Below are 20,741 nucleotides of genomic sequence, written 5' to 3'. Positions count from 1 at the left end.
TATTTACACCATCTCACTCACTCACTCACTCAAATGAAAACCACAATTAATATCTACAGGAAGTCAAGGATAATAAAATCTGTACAAACAGAGGTACTCTGATAACTTGTCAAACCACTGATATAACTAGTTCTTCACTGGTTACCTGTTTCCAGTCACAATCTGAAGCACTAGGTTTGAGCTTTAAAGCTATACATGGCCTTGATCCTGCCTATTTGAAGGAATAATTCTCCTTCTCCAATGCACCTAAAAAGCTATCTTACAATTGACTTAAGTACAGTAGATAGCTAAAAGATCCAGAGTCTTCTGGGTGATTCTGCTTCAATAATGGGGCTCCCTGCTAGGGAAGTTCACTTTAGCACAATCCTTCTGGAGTCTCCAACAGCAGGTATGAAGTTTTTTATTTCAACTAGTTTTTAACATGATCAGGTATTTTAGCTGTCATGTATTGTCCTTTACTGTCATGCCGGCCACATGATCACAGAGACTGTCTGCAGACAAATGCTGGCTCCCTTAGCTAGGAAACGGAGATGAGCACTGCCCCCTAGAGTCAGACATGACTAGACTTAATGTTAAGGGGAAACCTTTACCTTTATTGTCCTTTACTACTACTGCTTCTGATCACTTTGTAAACATATGCTATTTTATTGCATTTTGTCATAAAATTGCTCAGAATTCTTTGAATCAGTATAAAATTGAAGCTATCATACTTCTAGCACATCATGAGAAGGCAAGGTTTCCTCGGTAAAGACTTTAATGTTAGGGAAGATTGAAGGCAGAAGGAAGACCAAGTATGAGCGTATGAGAGGAAGGAAGTAAACTCAAGGCCGTAAAGGAACCCATGGCCTTGAGTTTACAAGACCAAAGCAGTGCTGTCAAAGAAAGGACATTTTAGAGAGCATTTATTCATGGGGTTAACTTAAGCTGGAGATGACCTGGTGGTGTGTAACAACAAAACCAAGAAACGCTAATGGCTTTGCAAAGCACTTGTCTTTCTCCTCCCTTCCCCATCATATTGGTACCAAACACAGTACAAATGAAGAGTAAAACTCCACACAGACTTTTGCAATTGTGCACAGTCCAGATAAGTAGCTATATATATGCATAATTACATGGACAGATAAGTGAACAACCATCTCTTTGTGTTACGTGGAGGTATTAATCCTCCTATTTAAAGATCAGTTTGTCTTTATTCCTAGGACATATCAAGATTACAAGTTTACAATAATAATATCCATTAGTCAAGGCTTATTGGAGAACCTTAAAAATAAATGGTTGGAGATTCTAAGCTGATTCACAAAAGTGCCATTCCTAGGGCCGAGAAACAAGGCAAACAGTTCTGAAAACAACTTAAATGCTCTAAGCTAGGGGAGAACCACAGCTCAGTGGTGGGGCAAATACTTTGCATGCTAAAGGCCACAGTGTCATTTCCTCTTCCAGAAGGAATAGATAAACAACTCCTAGAGTGAAAGACCTCTGCCTGAGTTCCTGAAGAGTTTCTGAAAATCACAGTAGATAATATGTGGACAAACAATTACTGACCTAGTATAAGGCTACTCCCTAGTTTTGTGTATTGCTATGCTTTATTTAAGGAATGCCTGTCATGTATGCAAGTTGTCATTACACTGAAAGTCAGAGGCAGTAATTTAGGGTTCATAACAGCAAACAACAAACTGAATAGGTTCTAGCTATAACCCACTGGCTTCAATGGGAGTTATTCCCAAATAGTTCAGAACTTTAACTCCCGTCATTAATGTGCTGTTTTACTTCACAATTGCAGACATCACAATTTAATTAGGAAAAAATTCTGCATTTACTTCCAACTTATTCCATCTATAGTTGCTTCAAAGCAGGGTTTGGCTAATACACTATATACCTATTCTAGTAACACTTGAATATATCTATATTACGTGCTATAAAACAAACCATAGATGCTCAGTTATGTAGTTGAAATGCCAGAGAAGTCATGTTTGCGTGGAAAAAATACTTTTCTTTTTACATATCTCTCTGCCTTTTAGATGACTTTTCAAAGAGGCTTCTATACATCTTCAACTAATAGAAGCCATAAAACCCCCTTTGTAATATTGGAACCAGTTGAGAAACCACAAGTATTCAAATGCAGGAAATCATGATTTTATAACATTTTAATATGATCTACTCTTGGGAAACAAAGTTAACCAAGCCCTATTTCTGTACAGGAAATATTCCACTGTACAGTTGTAATACATTGCGGTACAGGGTACAGCTGCGCGTTTTTCACCTGTAATGCCCCACTGGTATTGTGGCTTACTGCATTGCATCAAGATTGCCTTCCTGTCCGGAAAGCCCTCTAAGTACAAACAAGACTCTAAGCTGAGGTTTTATTTTCCCTTGGTATCAGAATATGGTAATTCAAGAGCCCTGAGAAATACTTTTTAACCTTTAGGAAGAAATATGTAGCATTCCTTTATTTTTAGAAAAAGCATGTGGCTAGCTTATCTTATCAATTCATCAAGCTACTAGGTTTAGAGCAAATGCAGGTGTGCTGAGTGGTATTGTGGATTATAATGTGCCACAAAGGCTGGATTTACTCTCATTAAAAAAGAAAAAAAGTTTAAAATCAATTTAATAACACAGGGAGAAGAACAATACATGACGCATGTGTGTATGCATGTACATAGAAATGAAGTATTATGCTGATAAGAATCAAACCAATTTCACATGAGAAATGCTTTCCTTGTCTTTTATTGCATGCATACCACTGGGGATCACTTAAATGTGTGACAGCCAATATAGGCAGGACACTGTACTGTATAATGAACTGGCTTGTAATATTTGCTATTTGGTTTTGCATCATACAAATACATAGGCATTGGAATATATTTCATACCCTACATTTCACTTTGAATGATCTAACACGTTTAACATTTATTTTGCTCTAAACCACTTCTGAGGAAGAGAGAAATCACTACTTTACAAGTAAAAACACTTTAGGAAAGATAAATGGATAGATACATAACGTATATAGCTTATGCAGCAACAGTGTTTTAGCAATGTGTGTTTGTACACACACACGTTTATTTTGCCTCAGTTATTCATAAACTAGTATCATCCAAACTGCACCTCTCTCATGTGCTATATGTGGAACTCTCTTTAAAGAGAGTTCCAGAACTTAAGCAGATGCAGAATGTAGTGCATAAGTATTGGGGAAAGCAAATATAACACCTATGATGTGTCTGCTGTATTCGTTGTGATTCTAAACCCATTTTAAAGTGCTGATTTTAACTTTTAAAGCCCTAAAGAAAGAATGGGAAACTGTTGGTTGTCTGGGGGCCAATTTCCTCCTGCTTAAACTCATTTTGCAGTAGCAAAAAAGGGCTGTTTTTTCCCATTTTCTTAGCATACTGCCAACAGCAACCTTGACTTAGTTTCCTTTAATAAAAGGGGAACCAGACCTTTTGTTTGCTGAACCAAAGTTTCTGCTGCAAACTCAGTGGCAGAGATGGATTGTGAAAAAAAATAATAACAGGGGAGACTATGTGTGTCACCTACCACTGTGTTAAATGGTTTGGGACTGGATTACCTGGAAGGACTGACTTTACCTGCATCAACCTGCTCACATTTTAAGATCAGCAACTGATCTAGCTTGCTCCCTTCTGAGAGCAGAAAGGCTGATGTTCTATAATGGCCTCACAACTCTAGAATGCATTACAAGTTGAAGCCTGTCAAAACCCACAGAGGTATCATTTATTTTCAACATATTCCTCACATAGATAGACTACAAATTAGAAATCTCAATCTTGATGCAACCACAGTACATCAAGCCACAGAATTCTGCCAGTATGCATTTACTCACAATTGCTTCGATTATGGAGAGAACATACCTTTTCAGATCCATGGTACTGCCATCCCCTCACAGCATGCCAACTTAATGGCTGACTTGGAACAATGCTTTGTAGCTCAAGCCCAAAAAGCTCTTCTCTGCCTGAGATTAATTGCTGACATCTTTGTTATTATGACTCATGGAGAAGAGACCCTTACAAAGTTCCACCAGGGCATCGATAACTTTTATCCCACCATCAACCTCAGCCTAGAACAGTCCATGCAGCAGGTTTACACTCTGGGTATGATAGTGCAACCACATAATGGACACAAACAACAGAAACCTACAGATCACGGCACAAACCTACATGCTTTCAGCTTCCACTCACAAAATCTGTGCCCAATGCCAAACTCTACTATATAGCTATAACTGTTCAGACTCCAGGCTGACTCACAGGAATAATTTACTGAAAAATATTTAAATTTAATTAATTTCTATACCACCCATTAGTCAGAACAGCTCTCTGGGAGGTTCACAAAATCAAAATACACAAATAAACACAATATACAACAACGAGAAGAACTCCAAGACAGACACTGAAGAGGGGGGAAAAAAACCATTTGTGTAACCTCAAGTCCACTCAAAAGTCTCATCTGTGATCTACAGCCTATCCTGGACAATGACACTTCCCTCTCACAGGGAACTTCCCTTGGATATTTACTCACAGACTGCCACTCAACCAATCCGAAAAGGATATTCATACAGGGTTAACAACAGATAGGTATCAGAACTGTGCTGGCAGATGCAGATGTGAACCCTACTACCTCTTTATTTACTGTGACAGCACAATTGCAGGATTTAATAATTTCATCAAGGGTTCATGACATCTGATTATCTTCCTTTGTAGTATGTGCCATCATTTGCAGCAATGCCCTACTCCAATCTACATAGGACAAACAGGCTAGTTTTTAATGGACACAAATCTGACATAAGGGATGGCACTCTTCGGGAACCATTTCAATCTCCCGAAACCCTTTGGGCTTGTTCATATGATCATGAAGGGGGAAATGGTGGCTTATTTTCCCCACTGCATGGACCAGTCACATGCTAGGGGATTTTCATAATAATTGCTACTCCTGCAGCTTGCCATGTGATGTGAATCTGTTTAGGGTGGCTTGTTGCTGTGATCAGTAAGCCATCACAGAACCATATAGCAACCCATGCTGTTATTTTACAAGTATGCAAATCCCTCCAACATGTGACCAGCATGCACAGCAGGGAAAACAATATGCCATGGCTTATTTTCTCCATGATTGTGTGAACATGATCTCTGTCAATGACTTTAAGGTGGTCATTCTTCAACAAAGGAATTCAAATTATCACCAGATTCAATTCAATTTCTAGTGGTCTGAGTAAGGACAGAAAGCTATTGGTTTTATTTTTATCAAAGTGCATATGTTAATGCTATCACTACTACAATGGAGTGCAATGGTATCGTTATTGCCAAACAACATTTTTACGAATGGCAAGTGTTAAGGTAGTCACCACTTTCTTTATTGTTTTACATTCCATCCCACACCCCGCCCCATCTGCAAGAACATGGGTTACATACCCCACCTCCTCAGCCTATGCATATATATCTTCCAATCTAAGGTTAACATTTTGCGCATTTAATGAAGCGGACAATGCCCAGAAAAGCTTATGCCAAAATAAATCTGTTGGTCTTTAAGGTACCACAAGAGTTTCTGTTGTTTTTGCTGCAAGAGATTAACATGGTTACCCCTCTGGAATAAAAGGCAATGTAAACTATTTATAATAAAAATAAGAAACACATGCACACTGCTCTGATTGTGAGCTAAACCACTGGTCCATCTAGGCCAGTGTTTTCTACTCTGACTGGCAACATTTCTCAAGGATCTCAGGCAAGGAGAGAAACTGAAAAGGATGTGCTTTATTACTGAGCTTTACTGAGTCATTCCCTCCCGCCCCCATTACCTCTTGGGCTTAGGCAACTTAAATGTGGGCTTAGGCATCTATACACAGTTTCTATTCATATTCAGAAGGACTTGACTTCAGGTCAAGAACTTTTTAAACTGAAATCACACATAAGAATTAATGATCTTATCTATATAGCATGTTCTGTAAATTAGAAATGACCTCAACAAAACATGCAGGAACAGAGCAAGTGCAAATGTGATGCTGCTTCCCTGTTAATCAAAGTTAACATATCAGGATCCAGGCATAAAAACATAAGTAATTTCTGTGGACTTCCTTCCTCCTCTTAGGTGAATCTCACTGTCGCCTTGAAATCTATTCCAAATTTTGCTTTTAGGACCAAACTAGAATTGATCAGGGAGATGAAGATCTGTGATCAGATTCCTCATGTCTTTACATTTTTGCACACAAATGTTTCGAAATGGTACAAATACCACATTTGGAGAGGGGCAATTTTCAGTGGGAAACCAGTGAGGCAATGGGGAAGATCATGGAGATGTGTTTTCTTCTTCTTGTAAGAGAAGTAGAAAATATGGACATAGCCCCCGAAAACATGTGTTGTGCACATGCACAAGGAAAAGGGCCACAGCCTATTTATAGATTTGATGTAAATGGGAGTTCAGGCAGTGAAGACAAAGAGGTTTTGGAATGTTCGCAAACAACAGTATCTGATGAAGGCCAGGGGATACTTGTGGAATGAGCAGAGTTGCCCCAGGTGAATAGGAGTGATGACCAACTGTCCTTTGGGAATGGGGAGATAACCCACCAGGAGATGAAGGTGGCCAATGGGAGAATGGGAGTCAGGTTTTGCGTCTCGCGAGGGTGTGCACCAAGAGCTGAGTAGTCTGCCAGATGTAGATGTCCCTTCCCCTGAGGAGGTGTTGCTGGTTGCTAGAAGGCAACACAGACAGGAGATTCAGTTGTTGGAACAATGGGAGGGGCAAAGGTAGATGAGGAATCTCAGTGCCCTCCCTCTGGACAGGCATCGAAGAATGATGCTTAAGCAGGATGAAAATGGAGGGTGGATTCAGAGAGGGCTCAGATGTGAGTGAACTCAGATGTTTGACAACAAGGACCTGTAACAATAAAGCGTTGTGAAAAGGAACTCTGAAGCAGCATGTTTGTTCAGAAGAAGGACTATGCATCATGACCTCAGAACCCTTAAAATTAAGCACATTTGTTTGGAAGCAACCTTACAGATTTCTACAGAAATTCCTTCTGAGCATCATATGGGGAACTTTTTATATTACAGCCTCAGGTAAATCTCTATGTACTGTATAAGATTTTGAAATAATTCCAATTATATAGCTGTATCATTTTATCATTCCAATAATTTATGTTTGCAGTTCTATGGAAAACTTAGATGGCTCTACTCAAGAGAAACAGGGCAAAATCCTACTTCTGCTGGAAATGGAGGAGGAAAAAAAACATCACCCTCAGTGTAATGTAGTTTTAGAATATACATTTCTTATGAATAGAGGAATCACAGTGGTGCTACATCATGATCTTAGGGTTATGGTTAAGGTTAGAGTTGTGGTTTCATTTAAGACTCCAATGAAAAAGTTCAAAAGTACAACTTTTCTTAAATGAAACACACAGATACATCCTGCAACCATTTGCAGCCATGGGAGCTTGAACAATTATAGAAATACTGCCTGCAAGGGCTTTCCCAATCATTCCAGCTCTAGCTGTGCAAAATCACAAATTTATCTAAGTTAATCTGTTAATATTCACACATCTGAAGCTGGAAGTTTGCATTAGACCAAATTTAAAGTTTACAAGGTATTATTACTGTACAGTATGCATTATACAAATCAACTTGATCAAATCAATTGACCAAATCAACTGATAAATAGATTACATAATTTTAAATGACAACCAGTCTGGTATAACTGCAGGCCTTTAAAATGCACAACCATTAATCCTTGCTATTGATAAGTGCAACAAAGCTTTTATAGCTTTCTTTTCTAATGCTACAAACTGAAGTCACTACCTTGTCATATACAAATTATTTGGATTTCCAAAATACTTGCTTCTGAAATGTAAGAAATGAGTCAAACATCAGTAAAATTTGTGGTTACCCAAAAAGTCCTTTTCCCAGACTCTCAAATGCCAGCTCAACACTGTAGTCTCAATGGGGAATGCAAACAAAAAGGAAATGGAGTCAGCCAAAAATGAGATATTCTCTGTTACAAGGAAAAAATGAATGCCTCTGACGTTGATCATAATTAGTTTCCTGTTGACTGCCATGTCAAATCTTTCCTAAAGTTATGATATGCAGAAAATCTCAAGTTATTTGCTCCAATCCTCACACTTCCCTGAGGAAAAAAGTGTTAAAAATGTGGACAATTATAGGTTAACATGGCACTAAAAATATTGTGCTAATACATTTTCAGGTCAGCAATGTTTTATTTAAAGCCAAAAGACAATTAATGTGATCTAACACTCACTTCAAATGAGTTCTAATATGCAATTCACCTGAGTCTACAGATTTCCATTCCATTACGTAAAACATATTGACTTGGGGCAAAATGTATCTGTTTTCCTACTGAATCTGTCCTCTGAAAGCCACATACGAGGGTCAGAGGACATTCAGAACAGCAGGGAATGTGGTGAACAGTGGATATGGGGCAGGATGGAGCTTCCTTTCCTTCTGATCTGTATTAAAATGTGAAGAGGAGAGTATGTCTTTGTTGGGGCTGCCCAAGTTAGGTTCATAGAACAATAGAACAGTAGAGTTGGAAGAGGCCAAGAAGGCCCCTGAGTCCAACCCCCTGCCCAATGCAAAGTTAAATGATCCCTCTCAGAAGGCTGTCCAGCTGCACCTTGTATGCCTCTACTGTGGGACAGCCCACAGTCTCCCAAAGTAATTGGTTCTTTTGTTGTATTAAACTAACAGTTGGGAAATTCTTCCTGAAGTTCAGTCAGAAACAGGTTTCTAGGATCATATTAATTGCCCATCCCTGATTTGCACAAGCAACATTGTATCATTTGCTAAATTAAAGACCCTCCTCTCCATTGCAGCATACAACAACAACAGTCCTTTCCACTTGCTGCTTCTTTTGCCAGCTAGGCTGAACTTCTCCTTGTTTATATAGGCCACTGAAACCAACAGTCCTGTGAGGAACAGCTACAGAATCTTGTGCTTTGGGTCCCCTGGGCTTTACCTGTGGTTGATAGAAGAGTCAGCAGATTCCAGCTACATCTCAAAAGGCTAAGGACCCATCCTCTGAGAGTAATAACTTTTGGCTGCTTTGAAAAAGGAACCAGCCTGTACCTTCTCTTCAGTGACCAGCACTAACTACTGTTTCCTTTGCTTTACTCAAGCTTTTTGTTGCAGGCCCTGCATATGCTGTGGAATTCAGGCAATTGCTGTTGATTTTTTTCTGCTTGGGCATTCCTCATGCTGGTATATCTCAATTCTAAGAATTAACTTAGGGACTGATGGATTTTTACTATCATTTCTGAAGCTTAATTCCTAGCATAATTCTCTATTCTACTCTCACACATACCTCCTATTTCCAGGACCAGAGTCCTCCACTCTCCTACTCCATTTGCCCCAATTAGAGAAATCTTTGTTCTATGGTAAAGTGCCCCACTGAGTCCCCAACCAGCTTTCACTCCTGAAGCAGTGCAATATGTCAGCTTTGTTCTGGTGCCTGGTAGGGGATTACAATCTATGTGTGGGTAACCTCTCCTGAGCTGAAACAGTGGAAGTGGTCCCGCAAGAAGTCTAGAGCTCTGGGTAGTGATTTGAGCTGAATGCTAAATTCCCTAAGTGACTGGGAGTGCTCCAGCCAAGGGTGATATAAGGTGTAGTCCAAAACATCTACAGAGGATTAGCTTGGGAAAGACTGGTTTAAAGTATGGTTTGCATAAACAAGCCTGGATGAAACTATAGTTTATGATCTTGACTTTTCTGAACAAAACACAATTTAGACTAACCAGAGTCTCCTCACTCACTTTGAATATAACAACAATTTCAGGTTACTTTAAAAAGTAGAAGATTCAATCTTCTACACAAACCAGAAATGGAGAAGGGAGGAGAGAACACATGAGTCTGAGGTTTGTAAGGTTCATTCCTGCAACATTCAATCATGTTTTAGTACTGCATATTCAAAGGCCCACAGTGTGAATCTGGGGTTATTTTGGTATTTTTTTTACAAAAGCCACTGTAGAGTTACAATGTGTTTTCCTGGCCGTAACCTTAACATTATTGTTTTTTCCTTTGAGTTGGCAAGTATGACTACCACATGGGCAGCAGAACAACTTTCCATAATATTCCATGATATTATGTCAAGTTACAAGGATGGGCAATGTAAAAATTCCTTCTGTCAACAATTACCAGCAACCATAATGACCTGACTGTTTCTTTTACGTACAATCATTCAGATATGATAAACTGAAGCTCAATCCAGACAAGACGGAGGTCCTGTTGGTTGGCGGATCGGGCTTCGGAGAGGGTGAATTGAACCTTGTCCTGAATGGGGTTGCACTCCCTCTTAGGGACAAGGTCCGCAGCTTGGGAGTGCTCCTCGACCCAGAGCTTTCACTGGAAGCTCAGGTAACAGCAGTGGCGAGGAGCGCTTTCCTCCAGCTTCGGCTAATTCATCAGCTGCGCCCCTATCTGGAGAATGACTGCCTTGCGACAGTGACACATGCGTTGGTGACTTCCCGTTTGGACTTCTGTAACGCGCTCTACGTGGGGCTACCCTTGAAGACGGTCCGGATACTTCAATTGGTCCAAAATAGAGCTGCCAGGCTGCTGACGGGGACTGGACGTTATGTTCACATGACTCCAGTTCTCCGTCAGCTTCACTGGCTTCCCATTGAAGTCCGGGCCCAATTCAAGGTGTTGGTTATGACCTATAAAGCCCTAAACGGCTTGGGTCCTGGTTACCTGAAGGAGCGCTTACATCCTTATATGCCCAGCCGCCCCCTGAGATCGGCGGGAGAGGCCCTTCTCCGGGAGCCCTCCATGGAAGAAGTTAGGAGGGTGGTTACTCGGAGGAGGGCTTTCTCAGCGGTGGCGCCTAAGTTATGGAATGCGCTCCCCAGAGAGGTCCGCCTGGCGCCGTCGTTATTTGTTTTTCGGCGCCAGGCGAAGACCTTTTTATTTAAGCAGTATTTTAAATGTTAATATTATTGAATTTTATTTGGCCAGGGCGGCTTGTTTTATAGTGTATGTTTTATATTATATATTTGTATTTTATTGTATGTATTTTAAAATGTTATTTTATTTTTTTGTTGTAAGCCGCCCCGAGGCTTCGGCGAATGGGGCGGCATAAAAATGTTTTAATTAATTAATTAATTAATTAATTAATTAATTAATAAATAAATAAATATGCACAGCTAGCTTAAGCAGACTGATATTATAAAAAGCACTACCTCTCCCCAAATTGTCTATGCCTTGTTCTTGCAGACTTACAGAGCAATTGGATAGCAGATCTGCAGTCAACACAAAAAAGAAATCTAAAAGAAACGTATCTTATAATGCATTAGATTTCAAAGAGGCAGACCAGCTGAAAAATAATGTGGACATTGGATGAGTCTGCACAGTCAGCACACACAGGTTGCTGAAATGTCATAATTACAAGTGAGGCTGGGCAGTGGGATGTGATTTCCAAATTACCCCTACAGAAAAACTCATGGGTTGTGAGGTAGTTTGGAAGTCAGCCCTGCTGCCCATCTTGACAGTTTCAGATGACACAGAGATCCACACATGGCATGGGTAATTATGGAAACAAGGTGGTGTATCACCAGTATATGCAAAATACAGAAATAATGCACCATAGCTTCTTTTCATTCTCCCATTGTGTGAACCTGGTCTCTGACCCTAACATACTTAAAATGCAAAAGTCTTTACAATGCATAAATAAAGAACATTTCACAAGAAATCTATATAATGATTATTTTCAGACTAAAACCATTCAAATTCATGAATGAAAGAAGGAAATAAACCAATACCTGTTAGTGAGTGCCCCTTCAGAAGTCAGGTTTAATCCAGAATTTTTTATCAGGTTTTTGGAAACATATTATACAACTTGGATACATAATAACTAGGTTTAACAGAAAGTGTGGTTCAGAATGAGAGGGAAAAGAAATGCATACATGAGAAATGTGAAACCGTATGGCCTTGTCTTGATTTTTTTTAACCCAAGTAAAAAATGTTGTGTCCATAAAGGACCAGAACTTTTTTTTCCAGGCTTAGTCAACCCCAAATGCTTAAAGCAAATGATAACAGTTTCATCCATCATAATGTCTTAGCTTATTTTTTAATATACTAGATATGGGTTACAAATAAACAAATGTGACCACACTGACACTTTAAGATAGTTTTGAAGTTAATTTAAATGCTTCCAACCTGAAGAACATCTCCAAGGTCTGCAGTGCTAATATCTGGGTCTTCAGTGGTATTAAAAGGAACTGGAGTGATTCTCACAAGAGTTAGCACTCTGGGTTCTGGATATCTCCATAGCATCATTCCTGGATTATCCTCAGTTTCATTGTAAAACACAACTTCATAGGCACCGGGTAACCTCTGTGCTTCTAAAAAATTAAAGGAGGAAAAGCCATAATTGATTATATAATTTCTAAAAAGGGAACATGCTCGTTTATGAGACTGAAGCAATTAAATCTGCTAGGATCAAAAGAAGGGAAAATAAAAAAGCAATTTCCCTAAGTTTTAAAAGGTCATCTTAAAGTACAAGAAATCAAAAGGCTTTCAAACAGATGCTTTTTAGTTTCTGAAAAAATACTGGTAAAAGGAAGTAATATAGGCTGCTACTGAAATTATTTTGTAATTGGAGTGCATTTCAAAAATACTGTTTGTACCTGTATCTTGTATGTATTGAAACATGCCTGTTCGCAAATCATCTGAAGTATGTTCAGTTTTAGAAAAAAGATTTCTGTCTGTGGGAATCTGCACTGGATAGATTTGATCCATGTTCTGCCCCTCCGCACTGTCTTCTTGTACAAGGTAACTCTGCAGAAGTTCATGCAGAAGGACCAAGCAGTTCAAATGTTCTTGTCCCCAGAAAACCTTATAGAAAGCAAAATAAAATTAGCAAAAATATTTATAAACTTTATTGCTGGCTATCACAAGGCCATTGTAATTGCTAGCAAGTTTATTCTAGGAATTCCCCAGACTTATCAAATAAACTGGCTCATGCATCTTGAGGGTTTTAGAAGTTAAGACCTTGGTTCTGAAATACTTAAAGAGGCAGAAGCTATTTATACTGTAAAACATTCTACTGCACATAACTTGCAGTAGGATTTCTTATGACATCTCATTCTGAACTTCCTCAAATTAAGAAACAGGAAACATTGTATTTCAGTCATATAGGTTGTGAGATATGTCTTGAGAGAACTTCCATTATCATTAATAATGCCTCTGCTTCTTTAAAAAACTCCAGCATCACTCCATTTTTTGAGAGTTTTCATGGTTTACTACTGCTATGATTCTTGTAAAAGAATCTTTCAGATACAATCCTTGCCGGATTATTAATAACATAATTTTCATGGGACCTCCAGATCAAAGGTCTCCAAAGTTCTTGGACCTCTGGGCATTTCTGAGAATTTGAGGAATTGCTGGGGGAACCACTAGAAAATGCCTAACCAGTGGATTGGTGCTTTGACATCTACCTGTCTTGACTCTGGATGTTAGGTTGTGCCTTCTTCAGCAAAGACATTTGTTTTTTATCTATATGTAATCTACGGCATCTAAATGTTAGTATGATGGAAATTTTCAGGCAATTTCTCACGCTATTGAATAATGTAGCCATGACATAGTTACTTAGAAGGCAGCAATTAAAGTTATCTTGTAATATGTTTTTGAAAATGCAACTGATTTCTCCAGTTGGAGCCTTCTCCTTCCTATACATGGACAACAAATGTGGAGCAGCATATTCTACCTTAGAGCCCACTGTCTAACAAATGCTCTAGCTATTTCTCCCTCCTCCATTCCATGAGGTAAGGTGCAGCTAGGTACAAAGCAGGCTGCACACAGTGCTTGTGTTCACATGAAATGACAAACAATCCTGTGTGGTTTCCATGGTGCACATTTTTTTGCCTGGATGTGCCTGACTAGTGATTAGGTGGTTTCAACACATGCATGGTATCCACTCTTCTTGCTTAGTCCTCTCACAATTGGCACATATCCCATCAGCCTTTGCATCTGAAATCCAATCCCATCCAGGATGGCTAGAGCAGCTCCTGCAGCAGATGCTGCTTTTTCCAGGGGACTTTTGTGGTCACTGCATACCAGGACTGTGGAAACCACGCTGCCAGGTTTACACAACCATGGTAAAGCATGAATACACTAGAACAGATTGTTGTTTCTTACTGTGGTTTCTAAAGACCAAACATACCATGCTGAAATACCAGAACAGGGTCTGGATGACATGACAAATCATCTTGCACAAGAAATCATTGTGGCTTGTGATGTGTGAACAACCCAGTGTTCTGGCATGTCAGGGGTCATGAGACCCAGGGGTCCAAATGGCTGCTTCTGCAGGTAACATACATGGAAATTAGCAAAATCAAACTTCATATAGGCTAATCTGTTCACAGTTGCCAAGGATCAATTGCCAAACTGTCAACTGAAAAGCATCAAAAAGGGGAAAAAGAGGCAATAGAACGTGTACCAAAATGGGGTGGGGGAGCAATATGATCTTGTAGCTTTAAGTGTTGAACTGACACCTTTCAGTGCCCTCCACTTTTTCTACACTTCTCTGAATCTCCCAACAACTCAAGAAATGGGAGACATTGCCGAGGCTTCGGCAAGGGGCGGCATAGAAATGTTTTAATAAATAAATAAACAAACAAACAAACAAACAAACAAACAAACAAACAAACATTGGCTCCCTCCCCATTTACTGCTGCTGTCATTATGTATCCTTAACAGTTGTAAAAAAAACAAAAAGAAAAGGAAAAGAAAAGAAAAAGAATAATGGCTGGACGGCGGAAGAACATTCTATGGAAATGTAAGGACTGAGAAGTAAATGGAACGGAAATTTCTGCACCTGCATTAATTACACAATTACTGAAATTGTATTTATTTATCTCCCGGGTTCAGATGGCATGATCCACCATGGATCAATGAACCTCCAGAAGAAGCCATTGGTTGTCATGGTGGCTTTTTGCAAAAACATAAGCCAACCTGCAGTAAACAGTCTGAGTTCAGATGGCTAGTTACCTGTGACAGGTTTTTGTTTTGTGTAAACTGGATCGCTCAGTCAGTGTGCCAATGCAATCCAGACAGCTGACATTTACCAATTATTTTTAAGAATTTTTTCAGTTACTGGAGATTACAAAAACCTGTCATAATCAATATTGTGAAGTAATTCCTTGAAAATATTTTAAAATTGTATATATGACCGATGTTTAGTTGTTAGATTTGCAAGGCAGGAAAAAGCATGCACTGCACAGAGAGTACAGAAGAGTTTTTTGCTAATAATTTAAAATATTCTGAAAGGAACACACAGACTAGTATGCCATTTCCATATATTAAAATGAAATGAAATGTAAATAGTTTAAAATGTCCTTAAAAGTAGTGAATTTTCTCATGCTGTTCAACTTCCTAATTGGTCCGATATTCCCATCCTCAGTTGCAATTAGATATTACCACATACAGACCTGCAGCAGGCCACCTCTCACATCAACAGAGACTTTTGGAACCGACAGCTCTGGACCAGGATTACCACTGTGTTTACACCATTTGGCTTCTACAGTGACAGAAGAACAAACAGGTCCAACCAGAGTTCTGCTTTTTTCCTGGAGACTTGTCTTAATAAGGAAATCACTGATGTCAACCATAAATGATGATCCGTTAATTATACCTAGTGTACAAATGGAAAAAATAATTAAGAACTGTGATTTCTGTAATTGACTTTCTAAAACACAACAATAGCATTTTGCTTTGTTGGAAATAATGTGCATATTTCTTAAGTTTCCTCTCAGCTGCCCAGGTTGATTCCTTAATTCGTCCCTGCCAAAAACCAAGGGATGATTTGTGTAACTGGTCCCCAGTTACGAAACCAAAATAGGTGATATTACAACTAAAACCTCTTGCCTTGGAATTTGTGGATTTCTGTTCAAGCTTAATATTTTCTTACAGGCATCTACTTTGGTTTTTATTTCCAAATAAAAATAAGTGAGTATTTCTCTTTATAATTTGTTTTATTTCTTTATATAATATGAAAGAGAGAAAGAATTTGAGTTAGTTGTTCATGGAATATACCAAATAGTTATGCAAATTATGAATAACTGTGTATTGCTATTCTGCGTACTAAGTTGCTAATACAATGCATGAGAGGAAATAAGAGGAAGGGAGGTAATCCTGAGAAATAAAGTGACAGAAGAGCAAAGTGTACATTTTCCAGTCATGTCTGAACAACATTTCTTCTGAGCTACATTTTAGAAATCACATTAATCACCAGAAATGTTCACTCTCTCTCTCAAAAGTTCCTTGACATTTTCAAACCTTTTGTATATTTTTTTCAGGTTTAACAACAGAAAATGCTAAAATTGAATAACAAAATACAAATCAATGTTGTTGTTGTTAGTCGTGTCTGACCCATCGCGACCCCATGAACAACATTCCTTCAGGTCTTCCTGTCCTCCACCATCCCCCGGAGTCCACTCAAGCTCACACCAACTGCTTCTGTGACTCCATCTAGCCACCTCATCCTCTGCTGTCCCCTTCTTCTTTTGCCATCCATTGTTCCCAGCATTAGACTCTTTTCCAGGGAGTCCTTCCTTCTTATTACGTGGCCAAAGTATTTGAGTTTCATCTTTAGTATCTGGCCTTCTAAAGAGCAGTCAGGGTTGATCTCCTCTAGGACTGACTGGTTTGATCGCCTTGTGGTCCAAGGGACTTGCAGGAGTCTCCTCCAGCACCACAATTCAAAGGCCTCAATCCTTTGGTGCTCAGCCTTCCTTATGGTCCAGCTTTCACAGCCATACATTGCAACTGGGAAAACCATAGCCTTGACTATACGCACTTTTATTGGCAGGGTGATGTCTCTGTTTTTTAGTACGCTGTCTAGATTTGCCAAAGGTGTCCTCCCCAGGAGCAAGGGTCTTTTTAATTTCTTGGCTGCAGTCCCCATCTGCGGTGATCTTGGAGCCCAGGAAAATAAAATCTGTCACTACCTCCATTTCTTCCCCATCTATTTGCCAGGAAGTGAGAGGACCGGATGCCATGACCTTAGTTTTCTTAATGTTGAGTTTCAAGCCAACTTTTGTGCTCTCCTCCTTCACCTGCATCAAGAGGCTCTTTAGTTCCTCTTCACTTTCTGCCATGAGAGTGGTATCATCTGCATATCTGCAGTTTTATTTTACTGAATCATCTTTCTTCCAAAGGGCAGGAAGGCTTACATATGTAGTGGAACCTTAAAAGATAATATGTACCATGGTGCACATATAGTGTAGACTCACAAATTTTGGCCAAAATGGTTTCACTTGAATGTCTTTGCCAAATTCTTTTCTAATCCCTTTCAGAGATCTTGCAGCTCACATCTGCTCCCAAATCAGATGTAATCCCTCAGTCAAGACAGTAAACCAGTTCATACATTAAAGAGACAAATTGTGGATCATTAACCAACCCATGATTTTATGAGATGTGTAATACATGTGAACCAGTTTGCCTCAACTATCTACAAATATCCAGTTTCTAAGTTGTTAGCATAACATATAAACATGGATACTTGTAGCTATTTATGGGTCAAACAACCCAGAATTAATCAATCATATGTTTGCTGCTGTGACATGTGAACTGGGTCATAGAGTCTATTCAAAAAGTCCAGATTGGGTGAACTCTTTCCTGTTAACTTTTCAAGGAAGTTGAGTTCCCTGGTGGTGTACTGTTTAAGAGTCACATTGAAAATTACTATCTGATTTGAAATAAAAATATATCATTTCAGTCATATGTAATTTTATCAGACTTGCTGACAAGACACTGTACTTAAAGGCTTGGTTCACACAATTATCACAGCCTACAAGCCAGGTTGTTTTGTTTAAGGTGTGATTCGTGTTGGGAGACATTGTTTAATTACCTGCCTGATCACTGCTTTTTTCACCCAAACTTGGGTATTATGGCTTGTTTCTGAGAAAAACAACCCTGACAGAACCCATGGCTTGTTGTTGGGCTATTTGAAGAGTGTTTCCCTCAGGCAAGCCATTCCATCTAGGTATGGATAACACAAGCTATGCCCAGGTGGGTAATTAGGCAAATGGAACCCAGCACACACTGGTATATATCATGGCTTGGTTAAGCGCAGTGGTCAGGCAAACTGATTCAAAAATTGCATTCTCCATGACCTTCTCAGTCCTTGAAACAGAATACTTGATCCTGGTTATACAAGGGGGAGTTCAAGGACTGGGATGGGTGGAGACACCAGTGGTGCTATCACTTTAAACCATCTTTTCCAGACCACAAGGCTAGCGTTCAATAAGAGGCAATGAGTTTTGAGACTTGACTGCAATATGGGAACAAAATCAGGACCCTCCGGGTGCTCTGAGGTACAAATGTTAGGGTTCCTCCCTGTTATTCAGGCTGACTGGGGCCAGAGAGCACTACTGGGGAAAAACTGGCTTAAACCATGGTTTGTTAACAATCCAGGATCATAAACCAGAGTGTGATCCTGGCTTTTTGCACAGTTACCCACAGTTTGAATATAGCAATAAATTGGCTACCTCTGAACTGGAAGAGGTAAGCTGCCCAGAGACTTTTTTAGTAATTGGGATGGCATACAAAAACCTTAAATAAAAATAAATAAGATGATCCTTTTCAGCTGCTCATGGCTCACTTTTGTGATTTCACTTAGTGCTAAATTATGGTTCAGCAATTCCTCTGAAATGGGCCATTGTTTACCTTGCCTTTTCTTGCTACAAAATAATTCACTAAATTTTGGATGGATTTACAGGAAAAAAGCACAGCAGTTTCATATCTATTCAGTTGTTGTTTATATCTGTAACACCTGAAAGGGAATACACTGCCAGATTTGTTAACACATATTTAACTGAGAAATATGTTGCCTAAAAATCCACATATTTCTCCTACAGTCTGAAGTCCTTCAAAACTGTATTCAGTCCCCCCTCCCCACACACTTAAGACAATAAATATAAAGCACTGGACTTGAGGCCTAGGAATTCTTTCCCTGCCCCCAACTATACCATTCATATTTGGAATTGTCATTGTGAATATTGAATTTCAGCCTACTTAAAGTGTAATGGCCATGGCTTATTTTTCTAAAGTAATTTAATATTTATAAAAGATTAAAGATTTTTAAAAACCTAGGGCCTATGATAGACAGCTGTTTCACGGAACAGTATTTTCTAACCTCTGCTAAGAAAAGAACTTTAGTAAGCCAGAATTCTATCCATTATATAACACAGAGACACCTGTGTCAAATATGTGGTGGGAAGGGAGAAGCAGAGGGATTTCCTTATTAATCTCTTTTAGAAATTAGGAAATATTGGTGCATTTCCTTAATGTAAATTTCCAAATGTACCCATCATGCCAAGAATAATTTCGTAATATAGTGAGTTATTGCTTCTTAAGAATAACATTTATGTTAGAGAACAAAAATGTTCCTGAGCCAATTCTTTTTGCCATAAATATATGCTCAAAACTTCCACTGAATTTGATAGTAACAACAAAAAATCTCAGGCCCAAGCACAAATGTTGTCCAGATACCATGGTGGATTAGAAAGCAGTGATTTATGTAGCACACTTCCACAAAACTGTGCTGAAAAGAGATAGATGGTGGATAAACTGGGTGTGGGTGAGAAACAAATTAACAATGACGAGACAAGAGATGGAGGATACTCGAATAGAGGAAGCTTAGAAGAAGAGGAAGGAAGAGGCGGAGTGACAACAGCAACAGAAAACAGAACAGCCCAAAGAGATGGACAAACACATGAGAGAGAAAAAACAGAATGGAAAGAGAGGTGGAAGAAAGGAAATAGTAGGGCCACTGAAAAGTGCAGAGAAAAGAAAAAACCACCAAGTGAAAAATGGTAGAAAAAGCAGAAAGATGAGGAATGGCACATGGGGGAAGGGAAGAGAGGGTGGTCATAACCTGGTGCTGAAAAGGTGACAAAGCTGGTGCCAGGTGGGCTGCAGTAGGGAGGCCATTTCATAGAAAGGGGGCCACTACAGAGAAAGTCTTCTCTCTTGTTGCTACCCTCCAAGGATCCTTCAGAGCTGGCACTCAGAAGGTCCCAAAAGGGTCTGGTGGATCACCAAACCAATAATAAATATTTCAGTGACACAATTAATGACAATTACCACATACCTTGCAAAATACCAATTAGCACTGACTAATCTGGGTCGGGCATGACTTTGTGACTAACAATCTAATAAGATTGCAGTATAATTAACAAAGGGGCTAGCATGTCTTTCCTTGATTCTGCACTTTCAGAACAAAAAGTCTGATTCAGAGACAGAAGAACCTGATTTAAGGCCTAGTCAGGTTTTGGACCCCCTGGCAATGGGAATTCACCTCTGCCCAGTGCCACAGCAGACTGTGTCCTAGCGGAAGCCATTCCTGCACTTCTCCACCAGTCAGAGCTAGGCTGGGAAAAAAGTGACTAAGTCATCCCAGTCTGAGAAACACTCTTCGATAAGAGAAGGTAGACTTGGCTAAAGCAGCAGAATGTTTCCCAGGCAATGCCAGTGTTTTACAAAGTTTCAACCAAGAAACTTTGTATTTTGTACCTCAAATATTTGGGGGCAACATTGGAAAATATTTCATTCACAATTATTATGAGATAGTGATTAAAAGAATATTATTTCCAAGTCAGTATGAATTTCATTTAAGCCCAACTGATCCATAAAAGAAAAAGCCTCCATGAATTCCAAATGAAGATGATTTACACTGTACAAAGCAACTGCACTGGGATGCAAGAAAAATTTGAAACATATTCTTTATTTTAATCT

General features: G+C 39.2%; 1 protein-coding gene across 1 annotated transcript in view; it reads right to left on the bottom strand.

Moving 5' to 3' along the window:
- VPS13B (vacuolar protein sorting 13 homolog B) overlaps positions 1-20,741 on the bottom strand; it is a gene marked incomplete at its 5' end in the record, with an annotated part of 380,746 nt that overhangs the window by 85,190 nt on the left and 274,815 nt on the right. The window contains 3 exons of the mRNA XM_044421459.1: positions 12,162-12,346; positions 12,632-12,839; positions 15,434-15,815. Of these exons, the coding sequence (XP_044277394.1) occupies positions 12,162-12,346; positions 12,632-12,839; positions 15,434-15,815 (775 nt within the window). The remainder of the gene's footprint in view (positions 1-12,161; positions 12,347-12,631; positions 12,840-15,433; positions 15,816-20,741) is intronic.

Source organism: Varanus komodoensis, unplaced genomic scaffold (assembly GCF_004798865.1).
Source record: "Varanus komodoensis strain SLA01 unplaced genomic scaffold, ASM479886v1 scaffold12, whole genome shotgun sequence".
NCBI classification, from domain to species: Eukaryota; Metazoa; Chordata; class Lepidosauria; order Squamata; family Varanidae; genus Varanus; species Varanus komodoensis.
The sequence above is the reverse complement of the archived record's forward strand: the minus strand, read 5'-3'. Positions and strand labels throughout refer to the sequence as shown.